The sequence below is a fragment of the Dipodomys ordii genome, unplaced genomic scaffold (genome assembly GCF_000151885.1).
Source record: "Dipodomys ordii isolate 6190 unplaced genomic scaffold, Dord_2.0 Scaffold79, whole genome shotgun sequence".
NCBI lineage: Eukaryota > Metazoa > Chordata > Mammalia > Rodentia > Heteromyidae > Dipodomys > Dipodomys ordii.
The window spans coordinates 5,491,183-5,514,914 of NW_012267295.1; the positions used below are offsets into that span (position 1 = coordinate 5,491,183).

Consider the following 23,732-nt stretch of genomic DNA (forward strand, 5'->3'; position numbering starts at 1 on the left):
AATGCTATGAGACCTGTTACAAATGCTTTTCCCCTCACTGCTGCTCCAGATGCTTAGTGAGTGCCAGGATACTGTGTCTACTTTCTCGTGATGATCTAACACAATGGCTGGCAGATAAAATTTAAACCAGTCTATCAGAAACTATTTGAGTATAAAGGGTATGTATGTATACTGAAGATGACCTTCATATTAAGTAATTTCTGAATCTTCATTTAAACATACTGCTTGATGGTATAGTGGCGCTGTGGCTCAAGTGGTAGAGCACTAGCCTTGAGCTGAAGAGCTGAGGGACAGCGCTCAGGCCCAGAGTTCAGGCCCCATGACCAGACTCCCCCCCCCCCAAAAAAAAAAAGAATGACAAGTACTACATAAATGAAACTATTGTTTCCTAATTTAAGCACTTTTAGACAAAAAAAAATCAGGATATGCTGCATCCACAATTTAAAGACAATAGCATAAGCAAAGTGGAGCCAGCCAGGTTCTGTTGGCTCATGCCTGTAATCTTAGCTACTCAGGAGGCTGAGATCTGAGGATCGTGGTTCAGAGCCAGCCTGGGCAGGAAAGACTGTGAGACTCTTATCTCCAATTAACCAACAAAAAATTGGAAGTGGGGCTGTGGCTCAAAGTGGTAGAGCACTAGCACTGAGCAAAAGAGCTCAGGGACATTGCCCAGGTCCTGAGTTCAAGCCCTATGACCTGGGGGGGAAAAATTATAGTAGGGTAGTGTCTGAAAAACAGATAGGTTTCATAATCTCATAGCAACTACTATTAGGTAAAAGACACCGAGACTGGACTACAAATATTAAAAATGTGATCTTTAATAATGTAAGTACAAAATTTTGCTTCTTTATACAACTGTAATGGGATTTGGACCAAACCACTAGGATTTATTTAAAAAACAAAATAAAACAATGATATAAAACTGCAAGAAGGCCAGAATCCAAAGTTTTTCCTCTAATAGTACCAAATACCACAAGGTACAGATTATTATACAAATGTGTACAAATCTTAAATACAAATACAACAGGGCTGGATTTTAAAGGAAAACAGTGAAAAGGCAAGTCCTGACCAGGACATTAGCAACACATACAACTGACAATAACTGCACTACCCATATCTTCCTGGCCCCTGAATACCCTGTTGTCTATCAGGAAGCTCCCCTGGGTACCGAGGTGGCATGGTGTAAGGTCCTGACACATGAATGCAAGCTGCGATGTCTGCTTTCTTGATTTTAGTTCCCCTGTGCTCCTTTCCTTCTGTGTTTGTTGATTAAACTACTCTGGACTGAGAAAGAGGCAGGGCAGCCAGCGTAGCTTTGGGAAGCTGCGTGCCAGGATTGGCGGGGAGGCGGGAAGGAACTAAGTGGGATGCAGGCTGGCTGCACTATCCCCAGACTCCCTGTGGCGCCATCTGTGCCATCGAGGCCAGGCCAGGGAAGAGCATGCTTACTTCAGAGCTTAGTTTGGGCAGGGTCTCACATCAAGCTTAAAAACCACCCCAGTGCTCCTTTCCTACTGGGAGGAGGTGTGGTTCTTTGGAACTGAGGGCAGGCGATTTAATTTTTAACATTATTGTTTGGTTGGTTTGTTGGTACTGGGGTTTGAACTCAGGGCCTCGTACTTGCTAGACAGGTGCTCTACCACAGAGCCTTACTGCCAGCCCTCACTTAACATTATTGAAGGCCATGAAGTTCTCTATAGAGTTAGAATCCTAACATAATGACTCCTTTTTGAGGTATGCTTTGAAATGTAGATGATTTGGGATTTTCAGAACAGACCAGAGGAAGGGAGGGAGAAATGACAGGTCTGTATGTTCCACATGCTGCTGCTGGTGGAGAATTCTGTAGTTAAATTATCTATACAGAAATTTACAGGATAAATTAAAATCTAAGAAACTTCAGAGAGTTAAATATACATAATTAAAACACACATTCACACACATATATAAATAGACCTACATGAGAATTGAGTATTTTTTTTTTTTTTGCCATTCACTTCCGTGTGGAATGTGGAATGTTCCTATCTGCCCACCGGGGGAACCGGCAAGACGAACCCAAGAACCACCCTGGGCCCGGCTGCCCATCCACCACCACCTAGCAGCTAAGCAGCAGAGTCTGGGGATTTGGTGGCCACCCTAATGCTGCCAATGAAAGATAGCAGCTCTTGGCTTTGCAGACCCAATATTCTAGCAGATTCACCTGGTGACACTGACAGCTTTATTCACGTCAAGGTTTTTTCTTTTTGCTGCCAGCAATCTTATAGCAACTTGGCCTTTACTGAGGCTGGCAAGGGTACCAATGCTTACAACAACTGAGACCTGGAGCGGGTATAGCAGGACTACAGAGAAGCCCTACTCAGCTCACCTAGGCCAGGTCTAGAGCTGCAGTGGGAAAGGTCTTAGCACCTTCCCCAGGACATAGCAAGTTGAAAGGCTTTGGACTCTTGGTCAGCTGTCATCATCCCATAATCTTTCTCATTACATTTCCGACTGAAAGACAGGTAAGGCAAATGGTCAGTGATGGGTCTGGAGGTACAACTGAGTTTGGAAACAGAAAAAACAAAATCACATTTTAGCTGTCTATGAGGAGATGCGTGTGCATCCAGAACAAGTCCCTAGGCCCCTTACACTGATTTTTTTTTTTTTTAAGGCAGATTTATCCACAAGGGAATAAAAAAATCCAAGCCCACATTCATGCCAAAGTTTCCTTGTGGCTAAACCTTTGCCCTTCCATAAAATTATTAAAAGCAAAGTAGTTACAGTCCTATGTATATACTGTACATTATATACACACATATGTATAGATAAAAAACTTTAAAACCTATACCCAGACGAAGGGGCCAGCGGAGGGGTGTGAACAGTCGTGTCTACACAAACCAGCAAAGGGGCGGAGCAGGGCCTGTCCCAGGGCGGCTGGCTGTCACAGTCCAGGCATGATGTAGGCAATGTTGTCTAGTGTGTTCGACTATAAAAAAGAGAGTGTTCAGGTGAGAGCTTTAGTGTGGGTCCTCATGAGCGGTGAATGGAGTCGCTGTTATGCTAGGAGTTTTCTGTGCACCTCTCCATGAATCCCAGGGACACTGGTGGCTCATGCCTGTAATCCTACTCAGGATGCTGAGATCTGAGGACTTCAGTTTGTACTTCTAATTAACCACCAGGAAACTGGAAGTGGAGCTGTGGCTCAAAGCAGTAGAGTGCTAGCTTTGAGCAGAAAAGCTCAGGCATCGTGCCCAGGCCTGCAGGTTAAGTCCCACGGCCACCACCAATAACAAAAAAAAAGGCAGAGCCCTTGCCAGGTCTTTGTATGGAGACAAGTACATGCAAGAAGACAGGAGTTACTGCCGCAAGGGTGCGATGCTCTCCAAGCACTACTGTGGGAAATGACCTGGTTTTAGTTTTACTGAAGCCACAGCATGCAACTCATGATTGAGCACCACATCCTGCAGACATTTCTTTTTTTGGTTGGTCGTGGGGCTTAACTCTGGGCCTGGGTGCTGTCCCTCAACTCTTCAGCTCAAGGCGAGCACTCTACCCACTTGAGCCACAGCGCCACCTTCAGTTTCTGGTGGTTAATTGGAGATAAGAGCCTCATGGAGTTTCTTACCTTGGCTTTGAATGGTGATCCTCAGATCTCAGCCTCCTGAGTAGCTAGGATTATAGACGTGAGCCACCAGTGCCTGGCTAGCCTGCAGACATTTTGAAGGGAGTGTCACATGCCTCTAAGCCCTGGGAGTCTAGACTACTCTCTAGGGGCCTGGCTCTAAGCATCTAAGGAGAGCAAGGAAAACTCACCAGGACCTGTTTGGGACAGCCATTCAGTTCAGGTAGTTGTGTGGTCAGACATGCCAAGGGACCAAGAGCACAGATAATGGAGTCCAGAAGCACTGACAAACTGCCAGAAACCGCCACCATGCCCTGCAAGGAGAGGAATCACACCCCATGTTCTTTTTATGGTCTGCTTGACCTCCTTAAATGGTGTTGCAAGTCCCCATTCCTTTCTATGCCCTCCCAGTAGCTACTGGTGTCCTGTGACACACTCAATAAGTATTCTTTTGTCTTTTTTTTTGCTAGTATTAGGGTTTGAACTCAGGACTTCCTGTTTGCTTGGTTTTCTTGCTAGGCTGATTGCTCTATCATTTGAGCCATAACCTCTAGTCCAGCTTTTTTGTGGTTATTTTTAAAATAAGGTCTCCCTCATTTATGTCTGGCCTGGCTTGGATTGCAATTGTATTCTTCACTCTTCCTGCACAACTGCGATGACAGGTGTGTGCCATCAGACTTGGCTTCTTATTGGTTGGTTGAGTGCAGATGTCTCAAATTTTTTGGTGAAGCTGGTCTCATAGTGCCGTCCTCTTGGTCTCTGTCTCCTCAGTAGCTAGGAGTACTGTCGTGAGCCTACAAGCTCAGTCCCTGTACTGATTTCTTAGTGTAAAAATGGCTGATTTCTTAGCTGAAACATCTTAGAACTACCATGAGAGTTAAACTATTATGACCGTGAGTTAGCTAAGGGGCAGCACAGTTCGAAATGGAATAAGGTCACAAAGGTCACAGAAATGAAATGTGGCAGCTTTGCAGGTTAAGTGATTTTGAAAACGAAGCTTAAAAGGGCACAGATCTCCCTTGGGCAGCTGGTTGTGTCTAATTCAAGTGCATAGTAATGAGGAGTGTGAGCAGCTCAGCTTCTCCGTTTGTTACCTACTTGCAAACCAGGAGACTCCCCTGTACAATCTAGCTAGGCTGCTTATCTAAAACCTGGCAGGGACTACAGTGAACAATTTCCACTCCTTGAGGCGGACCAGAGGTCAGAATGGCAGGGGACTTGCATTCATCTTTCCACTCAGTGTACGTGAAACGAGTCACCGTATCCCAGCCCTATGAGAACCACAGGGATGTTGCATGGGGCCCACCTCTGTCTCCTGCAGGCGGTGTCCAATCAGGCTCAGGGACTCCCCCAGCAGCTGGAGGTGAGCGGCGACATCAATGGGCTCTGTCTCGGGGGCTTTGGCGGGTGAGGCTGGGAGCAGCATGGTGGTAGGTGGGGACTTCTTTGGAGGTGACAGGACTCCCACAGAGGAAGCTGAGAAGAAGGGGAGGGGGAAAGTCTGCTGACAGCCTTGAACATCACAAAACATTATTCCTGGTTTCCCCTTTTCATGAACTATACCACTATAGCATGTGGGCTAAATGTAGCTCACCACCTCCTTTCCTGTGAACCCAAAATAGTTTTACATTTTTAAAGGGTTGTGGAACAAAACAACGTATCATGGTACCAATAACGCATATGGCATACAAAAGTCATACTTAACTTTTTCTTTATATAATTTGCAGTATTAAGGACTGAACTCAGGACTTTGCGCTTGCTAGGCAGGTGCTCTATACTTGAGTCATACCTCCAATCGGGCCTGGGTGCGATCTTTAGCTTTCTAACTCAAAGCTATACTGTACCACTTGAGCCAGTGCTCTACTTCTGGCTTTTTGCTGGTTAATTGGAGACAAAGAATGTCAAGGATGTTTCTGCCTGCGCTGGCTTTGATCCATGAGCTTCAGATCCCAGTCTCCTGAGTAACTAGGGTTATAGGAGTGAGCCACCTGCACCCAGCTCTCCATTATTTGAGGGAGGGTCTCATTTTATACACAGGATGCAGAATTCCTACTTGTGCTTCCCCATGTCACTAGGGACAAGACACACCTGCCACTTTGCTCAACCACATGCTTACTGATAGCTAGGCACACGTGCCACACCGAGCCATTGTTGAGACCTGTTTACTTTTATGCCTGAGTGGGTCTCAAGTTGCAATCCCCTATCTCAGCCTCCTGAACAGCCAGGATTACAGGCATGAGCTGCTGTGCCCAGCTACTTCTAAATTTTCATGAGAAATGTTAGATGATCTCTGAATCAGTTTTCTACATTAGAATCTTTTTTTTATTTTGCAGCCTGTAGTAGTCAGTAACAAAACCTAGGTATTAAGGCGTGCTTCAAATTTGAGCTGTCTTCCAATTTCTTAGAAAGCATGGAGGACAAAGGGTGAACAAATGCAGCAGCGGTCCTCACTAGATGCTATATTGAAAATGAACTATGAAATTTGTGGGTGTAGATGGAAGGGAAAAACTGGGAGAGAGCAAAGGAAGGGGTGACAAAAGAAATGTACTTATTACCTGCCTTACTGTAACCTCTCTGTACATTACCTTTATAATAACTTAACAAAAAAAAGTCAAGAGCAGGGAAGTGGCTGCTACCTCTGACTTTCACGCAGCCTTCCGGGCCTGATGCTTTTCTTTTCACAGTTGTAGCCTCGGCTTTGTTCTGTTTGTGCTGCAGGTACTGGGCCTTTTGCTTCCAAATCTGTAATCAGATCCGTGTACAATAATTTGGAATAAATTAAGAAATACAAAACAAAAAGGAAAGAAATTACGAAGAATAAAAAGCAGAAAGGGAACAGTGGAAGGAGGGAGGGAAGGTCAACACTAACTTTTAGGTTGAGGTCACTGAATTGGCTATGGATAGCTGACACCTGCTTTGTTGACTTGTATTTCTGGGCCTCCTGATTACTATCTGAGATACAGTGCAGGCCTTTTGGTTTTGTTCCTGAAACAAAGCCTGCTATTACTTTTTTCCTGGGCTGGCCTAGACTCATAATCCTCCTGCCTTTGAAAGTGGGATGACAGGTGTGACTCACCACTGCCCTAAGTGGGGCTGACCTTTAAGATCACTGTTAAGGCTGAGAAGCTGGGATTACAGGTGTGCCCTACTGTGCTGGGGCTGTTAAACTTGCCATCCCAAGTTAGATCACAATAAGGTTGAAACATAAAACTACAGAGCAAACATCTGGATCTGGCTGGCTGGCAACACCAGTAGCAGGGGTAAGAACGACACATAAACAGCAACGAGAGGTGACCTGCCTTCCTGAACCACTTCCTATCCCCCAGTAGAAAGGGGGCTGTGCAATTTCAGGTGTGACTATTCTTTTTTTTTTTTTTGTCGGTCGTGGGGCTTGAACTCTGGGCCTGGGCGCTGTCCCTCAGCTCTTCAGCTCAAGGCGAGCGCTCTACCACTTGAGCTACAGCGCCACTTCCGGTTTTCTGGTGGTTTATTGGAGATAGGAGTCTCACGGTCTTTCCTGCCCGGGCTGGCTTTGAACCGCGATTCTCAGATCTCAGCCTCCTAAGTAGCTAGGATTACAGGCGTGAGCCGGTGTGACTATTCTTGTCTTACTAGCTGCTTGATAGCAGTGTACATGATTAATGCCAGTGAGGATGGCCACCTGCAGCCTGTTATGGGTATTACCATGTTTTTATTCTTTTTTGGTGGTACTGGGGCTTCAGTGCAGGTCCCTGAGCTTGCTATAGGCAAGCACTCTATCACTTGAGCCCTATCTCCATTCCTTTTTGCTTTGTTTTATGCTTTTTGTCTGGGCTAGCCTCAGACCACAATCCTCCTGTGTAGCTGAGTTACAGAAGTGCCTAACTACACTCAGCTTGTTCTTTGAGATAAAGTCTAGCTTTTTTTTTGGTGCCTGAATTAGTCTCAAACTTAACGATCCTTCTGTCTCTAGCTGGACCAAAATTTATTGGCTGAAGCATGATGCTCAGTTTTCAGATCACAGCTGACTACTGTTTGTAGTAGAGCTCTGACTAGATTTTCTTTTAACATTTAAATCTCTGTCCAGGTTTGGTATTTTTTTGGGGGGCTCAATTAAAAAAATTTTAGAAAAGATACCATATTTACAGGTGCGCCTTTGCCATGAGCCATGCAGCCCTGGCAGCATTACTGCCTCTAGGAAAGCGTCTCCCACTGCTCTGTGCTTTCTTTGCACTAGTCTACTGCTGTCTGGCTGAGGACTGACAGGTCTTAGAAGGCAGAGAGCAATGGGAAACATGTCTGAATGATACTTACCAGCTTGTCCTTTTCTGGCAACTGCTTCCACACCTCAGCCAGCTTTTTACTAAGTTCCCCAAAATCTGACAAAAAAAGGAATAATAATAAAATAGGATTATATTTAAGAAAACAGATGGGAGCAAACACTGCAAAGTGTTTTGAAGATCAGACTGAAGTATCACATGGTTTTCAGAAACCCAGAGCAGACACACCCCTCCCGTTTCTCCTGTGTCTTGGGCGAGGAAGGGGGGGGGGTGGTCTGGTAAGCACAGGTGAGGCTCAGATCCACACACACACCTACTCTCCAGGGAGCTCCACAGCCTCCTCCTTGTTTCTTTATGTTTGTCCTCATAGTACAAGTTAGGTCAAAGACCTCATGTGACATAGAATTTGATAAAAGAAGTTAGCTGCCTCCCCGTCCCATTTCTGAGAGATCCCAACTGAAGAATGACTTCCTTATGGCAGCCCAGAAGCAACTGTCCAATGGGTACATATTCTTCCACCTGTGTGACGATTCTATGCTCTGTCAGGTACATTCCGGGAACCTCACAGCACAGTGGAGGGGCAGCTGTCTTAGGCTTTAGTTCAGTGAGATGTGTATGGCTAAATGGGCTAAACGTCCTGTGCAAAGTGTGTGAAACAGTTTCTTCTCATTTCACCAACTTGATAAATACTTTGACAATATAACATTTTGTTATGCCTTTACTCAAGGGGAGGTGTGTGTGTGTGTGTTTAGTTTTTACATTAACTTTATTTTTAGAGGCAATCTGCATGAGTTAACAAACCCCATCATTGCCAGCTATTGTAGGAATCATATTCTTTCTTACACATACCAAAAGCTGATACTTAGCAATGAATTCTGGGGGTTGCAAAAGAAGATTTACTGTTTGCACTTGTCTGTAAGGCTTTGTTACAAATTAAACATACACATAAGTGCCATCCAAGGCAGTTTAAAAAATAAAGGTCGACTATAGAATGTTGGAAATAAACTACATATTCATGTGTGTTTAATCTGTGTGCTTCCCCTCCTTACTTGGAGACAGAGATCTCAATATGTAGCCTAGGCTGGCTTCAAACTCCTGATCTTCCTGCCTTTGTCTTCTGAGTACAAGAATTACAAGCGTGTGCCAACATGCCTGACTCCTAAGAATGGTTTATAAGCATTTAATTTTATAGTTTTCTCCCTTTTATCAGTTTAAGAGATGTGTATAGAAAGCTCAACTCTTTTACTGGTGGGGTAAACTAAGGGAAAATCTAAAAGGATTTGTAGCCTGAGGAAAGAAATGATATTTGTGCTCTAAGACTATGGGAAGAAGTTGCCAGCTGGCTGAATTAACCCAATTACGTTGTTTCAGAAATACAGCGGGGAGTTAAAAACAAAAACAAAAATCCTAAACAACAACGACAACAACAACAACAACAAAAACCAAACCCAAACCTCTAAGGAGCAGAAAGGGTCTTACCTATGCCAGGATGGTCAGCCACAATGGTCACGCGATACTCTTTACAGAACACCTGGTAGGCAGACATGTTCTTCTTTTTTGGCTAGGGCCACATAGAAAACAGAATAGACATCAGAGGATGAGAACCCAAGCGCAGGCCCTCCGACTCCATGGTAACAGAACACAAACTGCAGCCATGGTCTTGCATTTAAAGGAGAGTTCCCCATACGAGTCAGCTTTCCATGCTACTTACCAGTCAGAGATGAACAAAAACCAATGCTCAGTTCCCCTGCAAACCCAGCCACTCTCCCTACATCCCATCCCATGCTATGTTCTTCTTTTAGAACATCTTTACCCCCACACTATGTGGATTATCTAGTTTGCTCATCCTTGAAAACCAGGACCCACAAATTTTCCTTCTCTATTTGGGCCAGAAATTCAACAGCCAAGTCCGTACTCTTTTTTTGTTTCTCTGGTTCTGATTTCAAATCTTACAGGACTCTGCTTTTCTGTCCCTTGCTATTTATCACTTCACATTCTGGTGGCTCAGGGTGAGAAGTAAATAAATAACTGAACACTGCTTTCTATGAAAGCAGGTCTGTCCTCCATGGTGTTAGGTCAATACAAAAAGCAACTGTAATTTGATTCCATTTTATTTAAACATTATCTTTCAGTAGCTGTACAAAGGGGTTTCGATTCAACAAATCAATTTACAAGTACAATATATCTTGATTAATGTTACCAACATGTGGTTTTTGTGTGTGTGTGTGTCAGTCCTGGGGCTTGAACTCAGAGCCTGGGCAGGGTCCTTAAGCTTCTTTTGCTTAAGGCTACCACTCTACCACTTGAGCTGCAGTGCTACTTCTGGCTTTTTGGTAGCTTAATGAAGAAAGAATCTTACAGACTTTCCTGCCCAGACTGGCTTTGAATTGCAATCCTCACATCTCAAGCCTTCTCAGTAAGTAGGATTACAGGCACGAGCCACCAACACCCAGCAAATTCTTATCTCTAATTAAAGCTGGAAGTGGAACTCTGACTCAAGTGGTAAAACACCAGTCTTGGGGAAAAGCTAAAAACATAAGGCTTGAAGTACAAACAAAAAGAGATGATCACTTTCTAACGTTAATCTCATAAACTAAGATGTTTTCTGTATGGTTTTCCTAAAGAAAGAAAATTAGAAACCATGCTTTCCTCATTTGCAATAATCAAATACGATGATTTATTCCCTACCTCCTAAAACAGCCCTTCTCATCCTGCAGTTACTATAATGACACAAATGAGTCATGCTTTAAAAAGCTACTGGGAACTACTGTTTGCCTTAACGTTTTTTTTTAATTTTTGTTTTTGTTTTTTTTTTTCTGAATCGATCGTGGGCCTCAACTCTGGGCCTGAGTGCTGTCCCTCAGCTCTTCAGCTCAAGGCTAGCACTATTCCACTTGCGCCACTTCCGGCTTTTTCTGCCTATGTGGTGCTGAGGAATTGAACCCAGGCCTCGTGCATGCAAGGCCAGCACTCTACCACTGAGCCACCTTCCCCAGCCCCTTGAGTTAAGTTTTATGAGCAAAACCTAACAGAGATCACAATCCCGGTGCCTAACATCAGAAGCACATCTTGTTTTGAACGAGAGTTGCTTTATTTGCTGCCTTAGTTCTTACACACTGTTCTCTGTGGTAAGTATCCCCACAAACCTAAGACAGCATGAAAGCGAGCTGGTCAGTAGCTCTGACGTCAATTCCAGAAGGAACTCTGAACTCCATGGAGGAATGGAAACATCCCTAGAGCACCTTCCAAGTATCTACACTGGATGACATGGTACTCACTTGGAAAACGGTGTCATGCTTGCTAAAAACTTAGTTTTTTAAAAAGATTTTTTTCTTCCTTTCCCTCCCTTCCTTATTTCCTTCCTTTTTTAACTGGACCTGGGACTTGAAGTCTGGGCCTGGTGCTGTTCCCGAGCTTCCTTTGCTTAAGGCTAGTAGCTCTACCATAGCTCCATTTCTGGCTTTTTGTGGTTACTTACAGATAAGAGTTTCTTGGACTTTCCTGCCTGGGCTAGCATCAAATTGTGATCCTGAGATCTTAGCCTCTTGAACAGCTAGGATTATAGGTGTGAACCACTAGCACTTGGCTAAAATTTTAGTTTTAATTGGGTAAGGGCAGACATATTACTCAGTTTCCTCATTAGTTTGGGGGACATAAAGTTTAATGAAAGAGTAAAATGTGTAAAAGAATTAGTTTCAGGGGCTGGGAAGGTGGCTCAGTGGTAGAGCGCTGCCTTGCATGCTCGAGGCCCTGGGTTCAATTTCTCAGCACCACATAAGCAAAAAGAAAAAACCCGGAAGTGGCGCTGTGGCTCAAGTGGTAGAGCGCTAGCCTTGAGCTGAAGAGCTGAGGGACAGTGCCAAGGCCCAGAGTTCAGGCCCCACGACCGGACCCCCCACCCCCCAAAAAAAAAGAAAAAAAAAGAATTAGTTTCAAAGGCTGGGCTTTGGAGGCTCACACCTGTAATCCTAGCTACTCAGGAGGTTGAGATCTGAGGACTGCGGTTCAAAGCCAGCCCAGGCAGGAAAGCCCATGAAACTCTTATTTCTTAACAGACCACTAGAAAACCAGAAGTGGTGTTGTGGCTCAAGTGGTAGAGTGCTTAGCCTTGAGCTGAAGTGCTGAGGACAGAAAAAAAAGTTAGTTTCAAAATCTTATTTTTTGAAAAATGTCTTGTCTATGTGCCTTGCAAAAAACTTTTTAACAAAAATCTTTACTCCTGAGCTGTAGGATTAATCTAGTTAACTATTACTTAATTAATCAGTCAATATTGACTAGTGAGAAACATAGAATATGTGCATGAAAGATTTCATAACTCATTTGGCTATATTATAAAACTTGCAAGTTGGGTGCGAGGTGGCTCACGCCTGTAATCCTTGTTCTTCAGGAGGCTGAGACTTGGGGATTGAGGTTTCCAGCCTGGGCAGGAAAGTTCCTGAGACTGTAATCTCCAATTAATCAGCCAAAAACTAGAAGTTGAGGTGTGTCTCAAGTGGTAGAGCACCAGCCTTGAGTGAAAAAGCAAAGTGCTTAGGCCATGTGACTTCAAGTCCTAGTATACACACACAGACACACAGAAACACAGACATACCCCAAAACAAGGAAATTTGTAAAGAAGCATTTTAACAATGTTTTTTAAAATATAATACTGTATATGTTTAACATCTCTATCCCTAGGCCACTTTAACTATAACAAAGTAAGACTAAGTTTAAAACAATTAATCAGAGTTGGGGACAGTGGTTCACATTTGCAATTCTAGCTATCTGGGAAACAGAAATTCGGAGATCACTGTTTGAGGTCAGCCCAGGGAAAGATTCCACCTCAACCAACAGGTGTGGTGCCATGTGCTTGTCATGCCAGATATGTGGGAAATCTAAATAGGAGTATTATAGTCCATCAGCCCATAAACTCAAGACCTTTTATGAAATACAACCAGAGCAAAAAGGACTGGCTGGAGTGCCTGCTCAGCAAGCGCAAGGTCCTGGGTACTACCAGAAGGCTAGTAATAATAATCACAATATTTAACCAACATATTGGATGCAATTTTGCATGCAGTAATAAAGAAGCCTTCCTCATACCTCTTACTAAGGGGCTTTATTCAATTACATAGAAGATGAATTTACTGAATAAGTTCTGAGTGGTAGTAGAGCAACTGAGTAAATTGTGAAAGCCCCACAAAATTTAAAGTTCAAAACCTCTTGACATTGTCTTGGCTACACCATACACCACATATTTGATACTGAATGAAACATATGAGAAGTGACAGCTTTTCTGATTAGTGACATTGGAAGCATTTCAATGACAAAGAAGGAAAAGTAAGCTGGGTGCCAGTGGCTCACACCTGTAATCCTAGCTACTCAGGAGTCTGATTTCTGAGGACTGCGGTTCAAAGCCAGCCAGGGCAGGAAAGTGAGTGAGACTTTTATCTCTTATCTCCAATTAACCACCAGTTCCAAGTGGAACTCTCAGAGTGCTTACCTGAGCTGAAGAGCTCAGGGACAGCACTCAGACCCTGAGTTCAAACCCTACAACAGATTAGGAGGAAGGAGGAAGGAGGAAGGAGGAAGGAGGAGGAAAGAGGAAGGAGGAAGGAACCCAAAAGGAAGGAAAAGTTTCAAAAGTAACAGAAAAAAGTAACTTATTAAGAGGTTACTGAACTGAGCATGGTGGTAGATGCTTGTAATCCCAGTTCTTTGGGAGGCTGAGTCAGGAGGATTGTTAATTTGAAGACAACCTGGGCTACATAATGAGATGCTGCCTTAAAAAAAAAAAACAAACACAATTAAAAGAGCAAAGAAGCAAAAACAGTCCTCTGCCATTCATCTATTAATGTACTACAGACATCCAGACTATAGCCAAGAGTGAAGCATATAATCTAACAGATAAGACAGATAATGATGTCTGTGTAATAAAACACCATGCTATTTCAGGGAAAGTCCTGGGTGCTACGGAACATGTAATAGGAATGCTTCATCAAATCAGAGAGTCAGAGGAAGAAGTGACTTCGGGAGAAGTGACTTTAATTTAATCTACACCTGACAGATTTAGACAGAATTAGACAGATGAAATAATTATGAGTGTCCTGGGCAGAGAGAACATGTGGTACACTCATCAAAAGATAGTAAGAGATGGGATAAGAGGATGTCCAAAGCTGTGTGTGTGTGTGTGTGTGTGTGTGTGTATGTGAGAGAGGGGAGAGAGAGAAAGAGAGAGAGAGAGGCAGAGAGAGAGCGCACCATTGAAGAGCATTGAACAGGACTGTTGAAAACACACTGGAAAAGAGGAAGAGCAAAAGGAAGAGAGCCATCTGCTGCCAGAGGACCAGGGGACAGGGATGCGGCCTACAGCAAACAGATTGGTCAGGAAGGAAAAGAAACAAGAATTAATGAAGGAAATGTGGCAAAGTAGAGACCAACAGAGCTGAGTTAGAATCCAACTATAAATTGCTAAGAGTTGTGCAAATGGCTTCATCTTCCTGAGCTTCTACTTCCCTCTGAGGATGTAGCTCAGTGGTAGCGCATTTGCCTAGCATATGAATGGCCCTGGGTTCAATCCTTAGCACAGGGGCGAAGGAACATAAAAATCTTTGGATGAGACCATTTAATTCAGAGATAAGGGTTACCCAGTTAGTGGCGCCGGTAGCTCACGCCTGTAATCCTAGCTACTCAGGAGGCTGAGATGTGAAGATTGTGGTTCAAAGCCATCCCAGGCAGGAAAGTCTGTGAGACTCGTATCTTCAATAAACCACCAGAAAACTGAAAGTGGTGCTGTAGTTCAAGTAGTAGAGTACTTGCCTTGAGCTGAAGAGCTGAGGGACAGCGCCCAGAGTTCAAGCCCCATGACCGCCCCCCCCCAAAAAAGAAATTGTTATTAAGGAATTGTACAAATGAGTTACAATCCCATAAGTTAGGTAAGCAGAACAATATCACCCCTTCTTTCGCTTTCCCCTATTTTCCCCCTCCGGTCCCTACCCATAAGTTGCACAGTTCATTTTTTACATAGTGTATATTGCATACTATGACTGCATTTGTTCACCCTTCTTTCTTTCATTCCTGTGTCCCTCTTTTGCCCCCCCTCCCAGAAAAGAAAAAAAAAAGAAAAAAACCATAAAGAACACCAACAATAACAACAAAACCCCCATGTTTCCATTTCCTGGAATTTGTTTTGGTGAGTAGTATTTTAGATGTTGAGAGGAGTTAAGCCTTTGGGCTCCTCTCCTAAGTCTGTGTGTAAATGCATAGTGGCTCCCATGACTGCTCCCTGGTGGACACGTCCTCCCCTTACACACGGGCAAGACTGGTGACAACAAAGGTCACCAGTCCCAGGATTATATTCCGTTATATAGCAAAGGGGATTTGCAGCCATCATTAAGATACCTAGTGGGTTGAATCTGAATCAATCTACAGAGAGACTATCCTTACTGGCCCTGACCATATCAGACGAACCCCTAAAAGAGATAAGCGGGTCAAAGAGACAATCTCCAATTAACCACCAAAGAAGCTAGACTGGAGGCATGGCTCAAGTTGTAGGGCATCAGCCAGGAAAGAATAAAAAGGAACAGAGTCCTGGACCAGCCATGATATTGCTTCCCTACTGACCAGGAAGCACTCTAATGAGTTGAAGGAAACTCATGTTACATCTGCTTTTGCTCTCCCCCCACCCCTTTTTATTTTTTATTTTGCCAGTCCAGAGGCTTGAACGCTGGGCTTGGGCTCTGTCCCTAAGCTTCTTTTGCTCAAGGTTAGTGTTCTACCACTTGAGCCACAGTGCCACTTCTGTTTGCTTTTGCTTCTTAAAGACTGTCCTCTTCTTCTTCTTTCTTCTTCTTTTTCTGCTTTCTTCTTCTGCCTTCTCCCCCTCCTCCTCCTCCCCCTCCTCCTCCTCCTTCCTCCTCCTCCTCTTCCTCCTCCTCTTTTTCTTGTTTTCCAATCTATGAGCTTTGGCAGAGTTTGTTTCCCTGGAGGCAGGTATTACACTGAGGCAGGATATTAGATGCATAAAAACATCTCCTTGTCAAGCCAGTCTACATGTAAACAGACTGGTTTTCAAGTGTATTTTCTGTTTTTGCAGGACTATAAGATGTAAGCAACAGTGATTGTAACATTAGCCAGCGTGTAAGCCACACCCTGTGCTAAGGTATTACTTGTACCGGTAATGGAACCTAATCCCTTCATACAAAGGAGCAAACAGGAGGAAGCAGGCAATCTTAAGGGGATGGAGTAAGCAGCAGTTTGCTGAATTCTTGACAGGCTTTGCACCATTTATTATAGTCTGCTTCTTAAATTAAAAAAAATATAGAACGAACAATCTTTACATTTTTTACTAAAACTAACCTCCGATTCCAGGACAGTACTTTTTCCCCCCCTTTCCTTTCCTCCACTTCCCCATTATTCTTCCTTCCTTTTTTGAGATAGCGTCTCACAGGCTAAACTGATTTTGAACTCTTGAGCTCCTGCCTTACAACTTTTATTTTTGCGAGAGAGAGAGAGAGAGAGAGAGAGAGAGAGAGAGAGAGAGAGAGAGAGAGATCCTTATATAATACGATCACAAATCTAATTATATCTTATTAGTAGATCAACAAACAATGCAGAGTGTGCCAGGCACTCACTGCCAGAACCAGCCTTAGGTTGCTTGGAGGACATGTGCACATTCTGGGAATTTACAGAAACCTGAAGGCATATGTTGAAAGTGGCGACACTACAGGACCCTTTTGAGTGACAATGAATGGGCTTTTATTAATTTACTAAGACCAAAAGGTATGTTTGATATGTGGCTGTATCCTCCTCCCAAAATATAATGAAAAACATCCACTCTGATGGGATGACTATTGGTTTCCATTGGAAACCATCAAGGTATGATCACACTTTTCCTTAGAAAGCAGGACACACACACACACACACACACACACACACACACACACAACCATATAAGCAATACAAACAAAAAGCAAAGACTACCCTTCATCAGGCAGCACAATTTCTCTTCTTTGTGTTAGTCCAAATCCCCCCAAGCCCACCCTCATGTCCACACCTAAACTGCTCACCTCCTAGTACAAGGGGCCCCTTTCCTCATACCTGAGGGCCACAGCCCCGCTAGCATGACGCTAAGCTATATGAACTGGTCTTTCTCTGTCCTTCTATTTCTCCTTCAATGTAAGTGCCCCCTCTTTCTTCTCCTAGTCGGGCACATAATCAGGCCTGGTACTGTTTAGGTTCCAGGATCAGAAGAGAGAGGATGGCTTCACAGAGGGATGGCTGGAGAGTCCCTCCCCCAAGATGGCCCCTGTAGTCTTCTAGAACATTCTGCTCATGGCTCCTTTCTTTTTTGTTGTTGTTTTGTTTTGTTGGTTGTGGGGCCTGAACTCTGGCCTGGGCACAGTCCTTAAGCTCTTCAGCTTAAGGCTAGCGCTCTACCACTTGAGTCACAGAGACACTTCTGCTTTTTCTGCTTATATGGTTCTGAGGATCGAACCCAGGGCCTCACGCATGCAAGGCAAGCACTCTACCACTGAGTCACCTTCCCAGCCCCCATGGGCTCATTTCTGATCTATTCATACATTTCATTTATTGCACACGGACACCCAATTCTGAATCCAAGTTATAATGGTTCTACTAAGTTGTGGGCTTTATATGGTTCAAAGATAAAGTCCCCCAAATTATTTTTGCAACAACCTCAGCTCTGTAAAGATATGGCATGAAACTGGCAACTGTTCTGATGTCAACCTATTGCTACTCTTGGAACGTTAAAATACCCAGCAGTGCCCCCGTGAGTTGGTGTAGTACCCACAGGACCTTGGCACATAAGGCCCCAAACACATGTACATATATCACCTCATTTACTCCTTGGTAGTTCTATTTTTTTTTTTTTTTTTGGTCATGGGGCTTGAACTCTGGGCTTGGGCACTGTCCCTCAGCTCTTTAGCTCAAGGCAAACGCTCTACAGCTTGAGCTAGAGTGCCATTTTTATTGGAGACAAGAGTCTCACGAGGGGGGGGGGAGAAGAATTGGGTGGGGGGGGATGAGGGGAGGCTGGGAAGAAAAAAACAAAAACAAAAACAAACAAAAAAGAGTCTCACGGTCTTTCCTGCCCAGGCTGGCTTTGAACCATGATCCTCAGATCTCAGCCTCCTGAGTAGCTAGGATTACAGGCGTGAGCCACCAGCGCCCGGCTACTCCTCGGTAGTTCTTGTCCAACACCTCACAGCTCCGAAGGAGCACAGCGAAGTCAGGACTTAGACCAAGCTATCTGGCTCCTCAGCCCAATACCTTAATTGCTTAACTATTCTGAGTGTACTGTTTAGTCTTTCATTTCTAAATTATCTTCTTCCAAATCAGTTATTCTCATCTTTAGTAGTTTTATTATAGCTCAGGTCATAAAATCTAAGACTGAAGGACCCACAGCTTTTAGTATTTCTACCAAGTGGCTCTCCAGCCTCTGCTCACTGACAGCTGATGGGTACTACCCTTGATACACATCTTTTTACCTCTGGATGGGCTCTGTCCCTAACTTTTAGACAGTTCTTAAACTGAAAAAAAAACACAGCAAACAACACTTTTTTTACAGCTCCAGGAAGGTTTTGTGCCCAGGTTAGGTTTCAACAACATGGTAACTTGAAAGTAGTAGTGCGCAGTTGTAATGAATTCCAACGCTTAGAAGGCTAAAGCAGTAGGATCCAGCGTTTAAGAACACCTGGGCTACATAGACAAGACACTGTCTCACAAACAAACAAAACACCCTGCTCCCCCACACCATGGTGTATAAATAGTTGTTGGACGAATGACTAGATTCAGGCTAGTTTTGATTTTTTTTGGATGGTCACAATCTAACATCAAGGTTCTGGCTATAAACTAAACGTCTCAGTAGCTGCTAGCCACATAGGGAACTGCAAATGAAAAGTTTACGACCTTGAGGAGATCACTATTTCTCAATGCACTCAGGTTCACTTGTTTCCATCCACCAGGATTCGAGGTCAGGTGTCAGACCCTGTACACTTTCCATGGGATATATTCAGGTTAAGACTTTCTTGCAATTTATTACTGAATTTATAAATGTCTATGAAAACACATACCTTTGACCATAAGGGCCTCATAGCCCAGGCTGGCCTTGAAATCTTTTTCTTTTGTTGGTTGTGGGCTTGAACTCTGGGCCTGGGTACTGTCCCTCAGCTCTTCAACTACCACTTGAGCCACCGCACCACTTCCAACATTTTCCGTGTATGTGGTGCTGAGGAATCGAACCCAGGGCCTCATGCATGAGAGGCAAGCACTCTACCACTGAGCCACATTTCTAGCCCCTGGCCTTGAAATCTTGATCTTCCTGCCTGCACTTTCTAATGGCTGAGATTAAAATGCATGCTACCACATCTGGCAAAATGTCTTTGTTTTTTTAAGGAGACACATAAAGACACAGGCTTAAAACACAATAGTGGGAAACTTTCTGGAGTTGAGAGCAAAGAAATCAAACGTAGGCAACTGATTTCTCATTCGTACTGCCTGCATGGACAGTGAGCAGCCCAAGATCAAGAATCGTGTCCTGTTCATCTCTGCCCGGCCTGGCTCCTACCAGAGCATAGAGCCTAAGCACTTGAACGGTGGAAGAGAGAGAGGAGAGAAGAGAGAAGAGAGAGAGAAGAGAAGGAAGAGAGAGAGGAGAGGGCGAGGGGGAGGAAGAGAGAGGGAGAGAAAGGGTGGGGAAGTGTGTCCAGGTCTTTTCTTACAAACCCGCTCTGTGTGTTCACAGGGTTGGTCATCATTATGCTAGTTTTGAAAATTCCTCTCCCTAAATGAACTCAAAGCACATCTCTTCACATCTCTCAGTTGTCCTGAGAGTCAGTGTGGCTCCTTCTAAGAACCACCTGGAATAAACCTTGGCATTCTCAATACCGTGACCAGCACAATGGGAGAACAACACTATGAAGAAAGCTGTACATAATTAAGACTGCTCTTATTTTTTGTACAGACAGACTTGGCTATTGGCAACGTTTCACACTTCGATTCATTCCAAAGATCCTCTTGACCCTTGCTAAACACCGGCGGCTCCTCAGTGGCTGAACAAGTTCACTTCCTGTTCAGGGAGAGCCTGAGTATCACTAACCCCGCTGCAGAACACATCTTACCTTTTCTCCCCGCTCTCTCTCTCTGTCCCTCTCTTCTTTTTTCTTTTTTTTCTCACCATGTCCATCCATATGGAGGGCAGGAGGTGCAGGGGTGGGGGTGGAGGCTCCAGTGTATGGGAGGCTGGGGGGAGGACCAGCGGTCATGGGGGCCTCTCCTGCTGCTGCCATGGACAGTCCTGAACTTCTCTTGGACTTGGAGTGTCGCCTCTCTTTATGCTTCTCCTTGTCCTTCTTCTTTTTGCTCTTCTTTGACTTCTTTTTCTTCTTGATTTCCCGGTAAGAATCATCTATTACTAATTCACCGGCCTCTAGCTCCCCACCAGAGGACGAGTCTGATTCTACTAGAACGGGCTCGAGCCCTGACAGGTCAAGGTTAGCACTTTGGGGTTCTGGGAACTGTGAGGCATCGGACATACAGCCTTCAGGGCCAGGAGATGCATGCGAGTCTGAGGATGACTTGTGCTTTTTCCGGGCTGTTTTCAGGAAGTTCTGTAGCTCGTGTCCTAGGAGTAAAGCACCTTGCTCATCCCGAGCTGATTTCTTAGAGGATTTCTTCACAGCTGCTTGTTGGGAAGGGTACTGAAAAGATTCCTCCTCAACTGAGCTGCTTCCCTTCTCCTTTGGCGACAGAATGAGTTTCATCTTTAAGCCGTCCGGCTCACGAAGGGTCAGTGTTTCTGTGTTCACAAAGAGTGGCTTCATTTTTTTGGATTTGTGGGTGCTGCTGTCCTCCAGGGAGAGCTCCCCACTGCTGCCACTGCCCTTCTTCCTGTGGTGTTCCTTTTTACTCTCTGAATGGCTGGAGGAGCTAGAGGACTTCTCTCCTGCCTTTTTGGGGGGTTTGGAGCCCGTGGCCAGGGGGGAAGTGATAGCTTTCAACAGGTCCATAGCTGTATCGGCAGGTGGCGGGCTGGACTTTTTCTTTTTCTTCTGTGATGATTCCAAAGACGAAATGTCTAGAAATAATCAAGAGAGGTACTGTCAACAGGACAGGAAGCAACTTCCAGCAAGCTTTCTCTCTCCCCGAAAACAACCAACTAACATGAGGAAGAGGCTAAGAGGAGTGACTTGAGGGGAGACTCTTTGGTTCCTAATGTTTGGAGATGATACTCATGTATACTTCTTGGCTTGATAGACTTTGCCTTTGAACCTTGAGACCATTCTTGCCACTAAAGTTGTTTCTCTTCGCTGAGTCTTCACAAGCAACCAAAGAGAGCATACCCAGAAGAACAGACTATAGCTGTGGGATTAAGGGTAGTTGTAATTTAGATTAGATCACAGATAGAGTATCGTTTGTTTCTGTGTTCAGGACAAACTCATCCTGGTGAAGGGTTAGATATAGCTAAGAAAACTGGTATTGTGAGTGGATATACACTGGCTGAGAAATGACTCAGAGACATGGGCCAGAGGGTCCAAGGATTGCATTTGGCAAAAGGATAGCGCTAGATAACAATGGCACAGATAAGTGGATGGTTGGGGGGAGAAGGAGCCTGGTACCTGGTATATCACAAATGAAGACTGTTCTTCTATGCTGAATCCTCCAAAATACCAGCCCTCCACCTCTCTCCTCCTTCACAATGGTTTATCGGCACTCAGAACAAGAACCACTGTCCTGTTAAATAGGCCACTGAGTCAGCAACATCTGGATCCTTTTCCCCTACCCCTACTCCAAGAACCAGAGATGTGCCTAGCCCACCTGCTGCCCTTACCTCCATAGTAGTAATCATCAGAGGAGTGCTTCCTCTTCTTCTTGTGTGTGTCCGTGCCCAAGAAGTAAAGTTCACTATCCTGCAATAGAAAAGCAAGTATTCACCAACTAGAAGATGAGGAGACAAAGAGTTGGACACTATTTTTTTGAGTTAATTTTTTTTTAACTTTTAAAAGTTTATTTTATTGTAAGGGTGATATCAGAGGGGGTTACAGTTATATAAGTACGGTAATGAGTACCCTTCTTGTCAAACATTGTTATCCCCTCCCTTGTTTTCTCCCACTCCCCCATGGGCACTGTTCTTTTTATTTTTTTGGTTGTGGGACTTGAACTCTGGGCCTGGCTGCTGTCCCTCAGCTCTTCAACTCAAGGTGAGCACTCTATCACTTGAGCCATAGTGCCACTTCTGGTTTTCTGAGTGGTTTATTGGAGATAAGAGTGTCATGGACAAGTTGGGCACTGGTGGCTCACGACTGTAATCCTAGCTACTCAGAAGGCTGAGATCTGAGGATTGCGGTTCAAAGTCAGCCCGGGAAAGAAAGTCCATGAGACTCTTACCTCCAATAAACTACTAGAAAACCAGAAGTGGCGCTGTGGCTCAAGTGGTAGAGCGCTAGCCTTGAGCTGAAGAGCTCAGGGACAGCACCCAGGCCCAGAGTTCAAATCCCAAGACTGACAAAAAGAAAAAAGAAAAGACTTTCCTGCTTGGGCTGGCTTTGAACTGTGATCCTCAGATCTCAGCCTCCGGAGTAGCTAGGATTTTTTTTTGTAGGTCATGGAGCCTGAACTCTGGGCCTGGGCGCTGTCCCTCAACTCTTCAGTTCAAAGCTAGCAGTCTTCCACTTGAGCCACAGCACCACTTCCATCTTTTTTCTGATCATGTGGTGCTGAGGAACCGAACCCAGGGCCTCATGCATGCAAGGCAAGCACTCTACCACTGAGCCACCTTCCCAGCCCCTGAGTAGTTAGGATTACAGGCGTGAGCCACCAGAGCCCAACTTGGGCACTATTCTTATTCTTTGATTTTCAACCTCACAGAACAAAATAAGGGACAGGAAGTAATAAAAATAGACATCTTTTTTCCTCTTTAAGGTTTTAAAAAAGACACTTCTGTCTTCAAACATTAGGAAATATGGTTAAAGTGTAGTTTAAAACTTTATTCTGTTTAGAGCGTACCTTTAACTTCTTCTTGGAAGAATTCCTGACCTGAGCAGCGATTTCTTCCTCTTCCCTTAAGAAGTCTTTGTAAGAACGTTTCTTTTCTCGTTGGCTCCGACCAGCGGCAAGTCCTACGTCTTCAAAGCTGTGATCACCATCAAAGCAATCTGGGAAGCACAGGTGCATTTGAGAAAGGAAATGAGAAAGTCAAGTAAGTAACAAGTGAACGCAACCATCCCATTTCTGAATTAAAATTATGTTATAGAGAGTCCACTGAAATACAGGGCTAGACCCAGAGAGTCAAGGATATTTCTTGATGACCTGCTGCAAACCGTAAGCATCCAACCTGAAGAAACAGTATTTCCATACTATGCAAATGTGCATCCTCAGACATGGTTTCTTAGTTGTGACTGGCAGTAGACAGACTTGCAGAGGTTAAGGCTGAAAAGAATAAGGATTCATGTGCTGCGCTGCTCTGTGGGAGTCCAGCGTGTGATCCCCACGCCCAGACTCCTGCACACTGGAGCTGGCAAGGACCAAGAGTGCTGCAGGGGATCACCCCAGTAAGTTAAGAGACTCTCAATTCAGACTCTCGTGTTGGAATCCCTGTCCTGGTGTTCGTTTCCACGGGCCCAGTCTGGGGATGATGGAGGCTGAGTGTCTTAACAATGCTCTGGACCATCACTTGGGAGTCCAGGCTGAGGTGCCCGGTCCTGGTTTCTATATCCACGGCCTGCCAGGACTGAAGAGATAACCCCCTTTGGAATGCTTCTCTGATTAAGGGGCCATACCTTCTTTCTTCACGGAGTCATCATAAGCCATGGTGGATTCTGCAGGGCCTTTGAGAATGTGTCACTGTGTCCAGGCTCCTTCCCGTCTACAGGGCCAGGTCT

At 44.5% G+C, this 23,732-nt stretch overlaps 1 protein-coding gene across 2 annotated transcripts; it reads right to left on the reverse strand.

The window, feature by feature from the left end:
- Window positions 1–821: 821 nt before the first annotated feature.
- Window positions 822–23,732, reverse strand: Hmgxb4 (HMG box domain containing 4). 2 transcript variants are annotated; one of them, XM_013024961.1, is made up of 11 exons: window positions 23,631–23,732; window positions 22,858–23,006; window positions 21,683–21,761; window positions 21,471–21,585; window positions 19,974–20,929; window positions 9,337–9,418; window positions 7,892–7,956; window positions 6,235–6,340; window positions 4,905–5,074; window positions 3,790–3,912; window positions 822–2,962 (listed from the first exon to the last, which is right to left on the reverse strand). In XM_013024961.1, exons 5-11 carry the CDS (start codon window positions 20,859–20,861, stop codon window positions 2,918–2,920), a joined length of 1,479 nt encoding a protein of 492 aa, XP_012880415.1. In that variant the 5' UTR covers window positions 20,862–20,929; window positions 21,471–21,585; window positions 21,683–21,761; window positions 22,858–23,006; window positions 23,631–23,732; the 3' UTR covers window positions 822–2,917. The 2 variants fall into 2 exon arrangements, with proteins under 2 accessions (XP_012880415.1, XP_012880414.1); XM_013024960.1 differs by lacking the exon at window positions 21,471–21,585.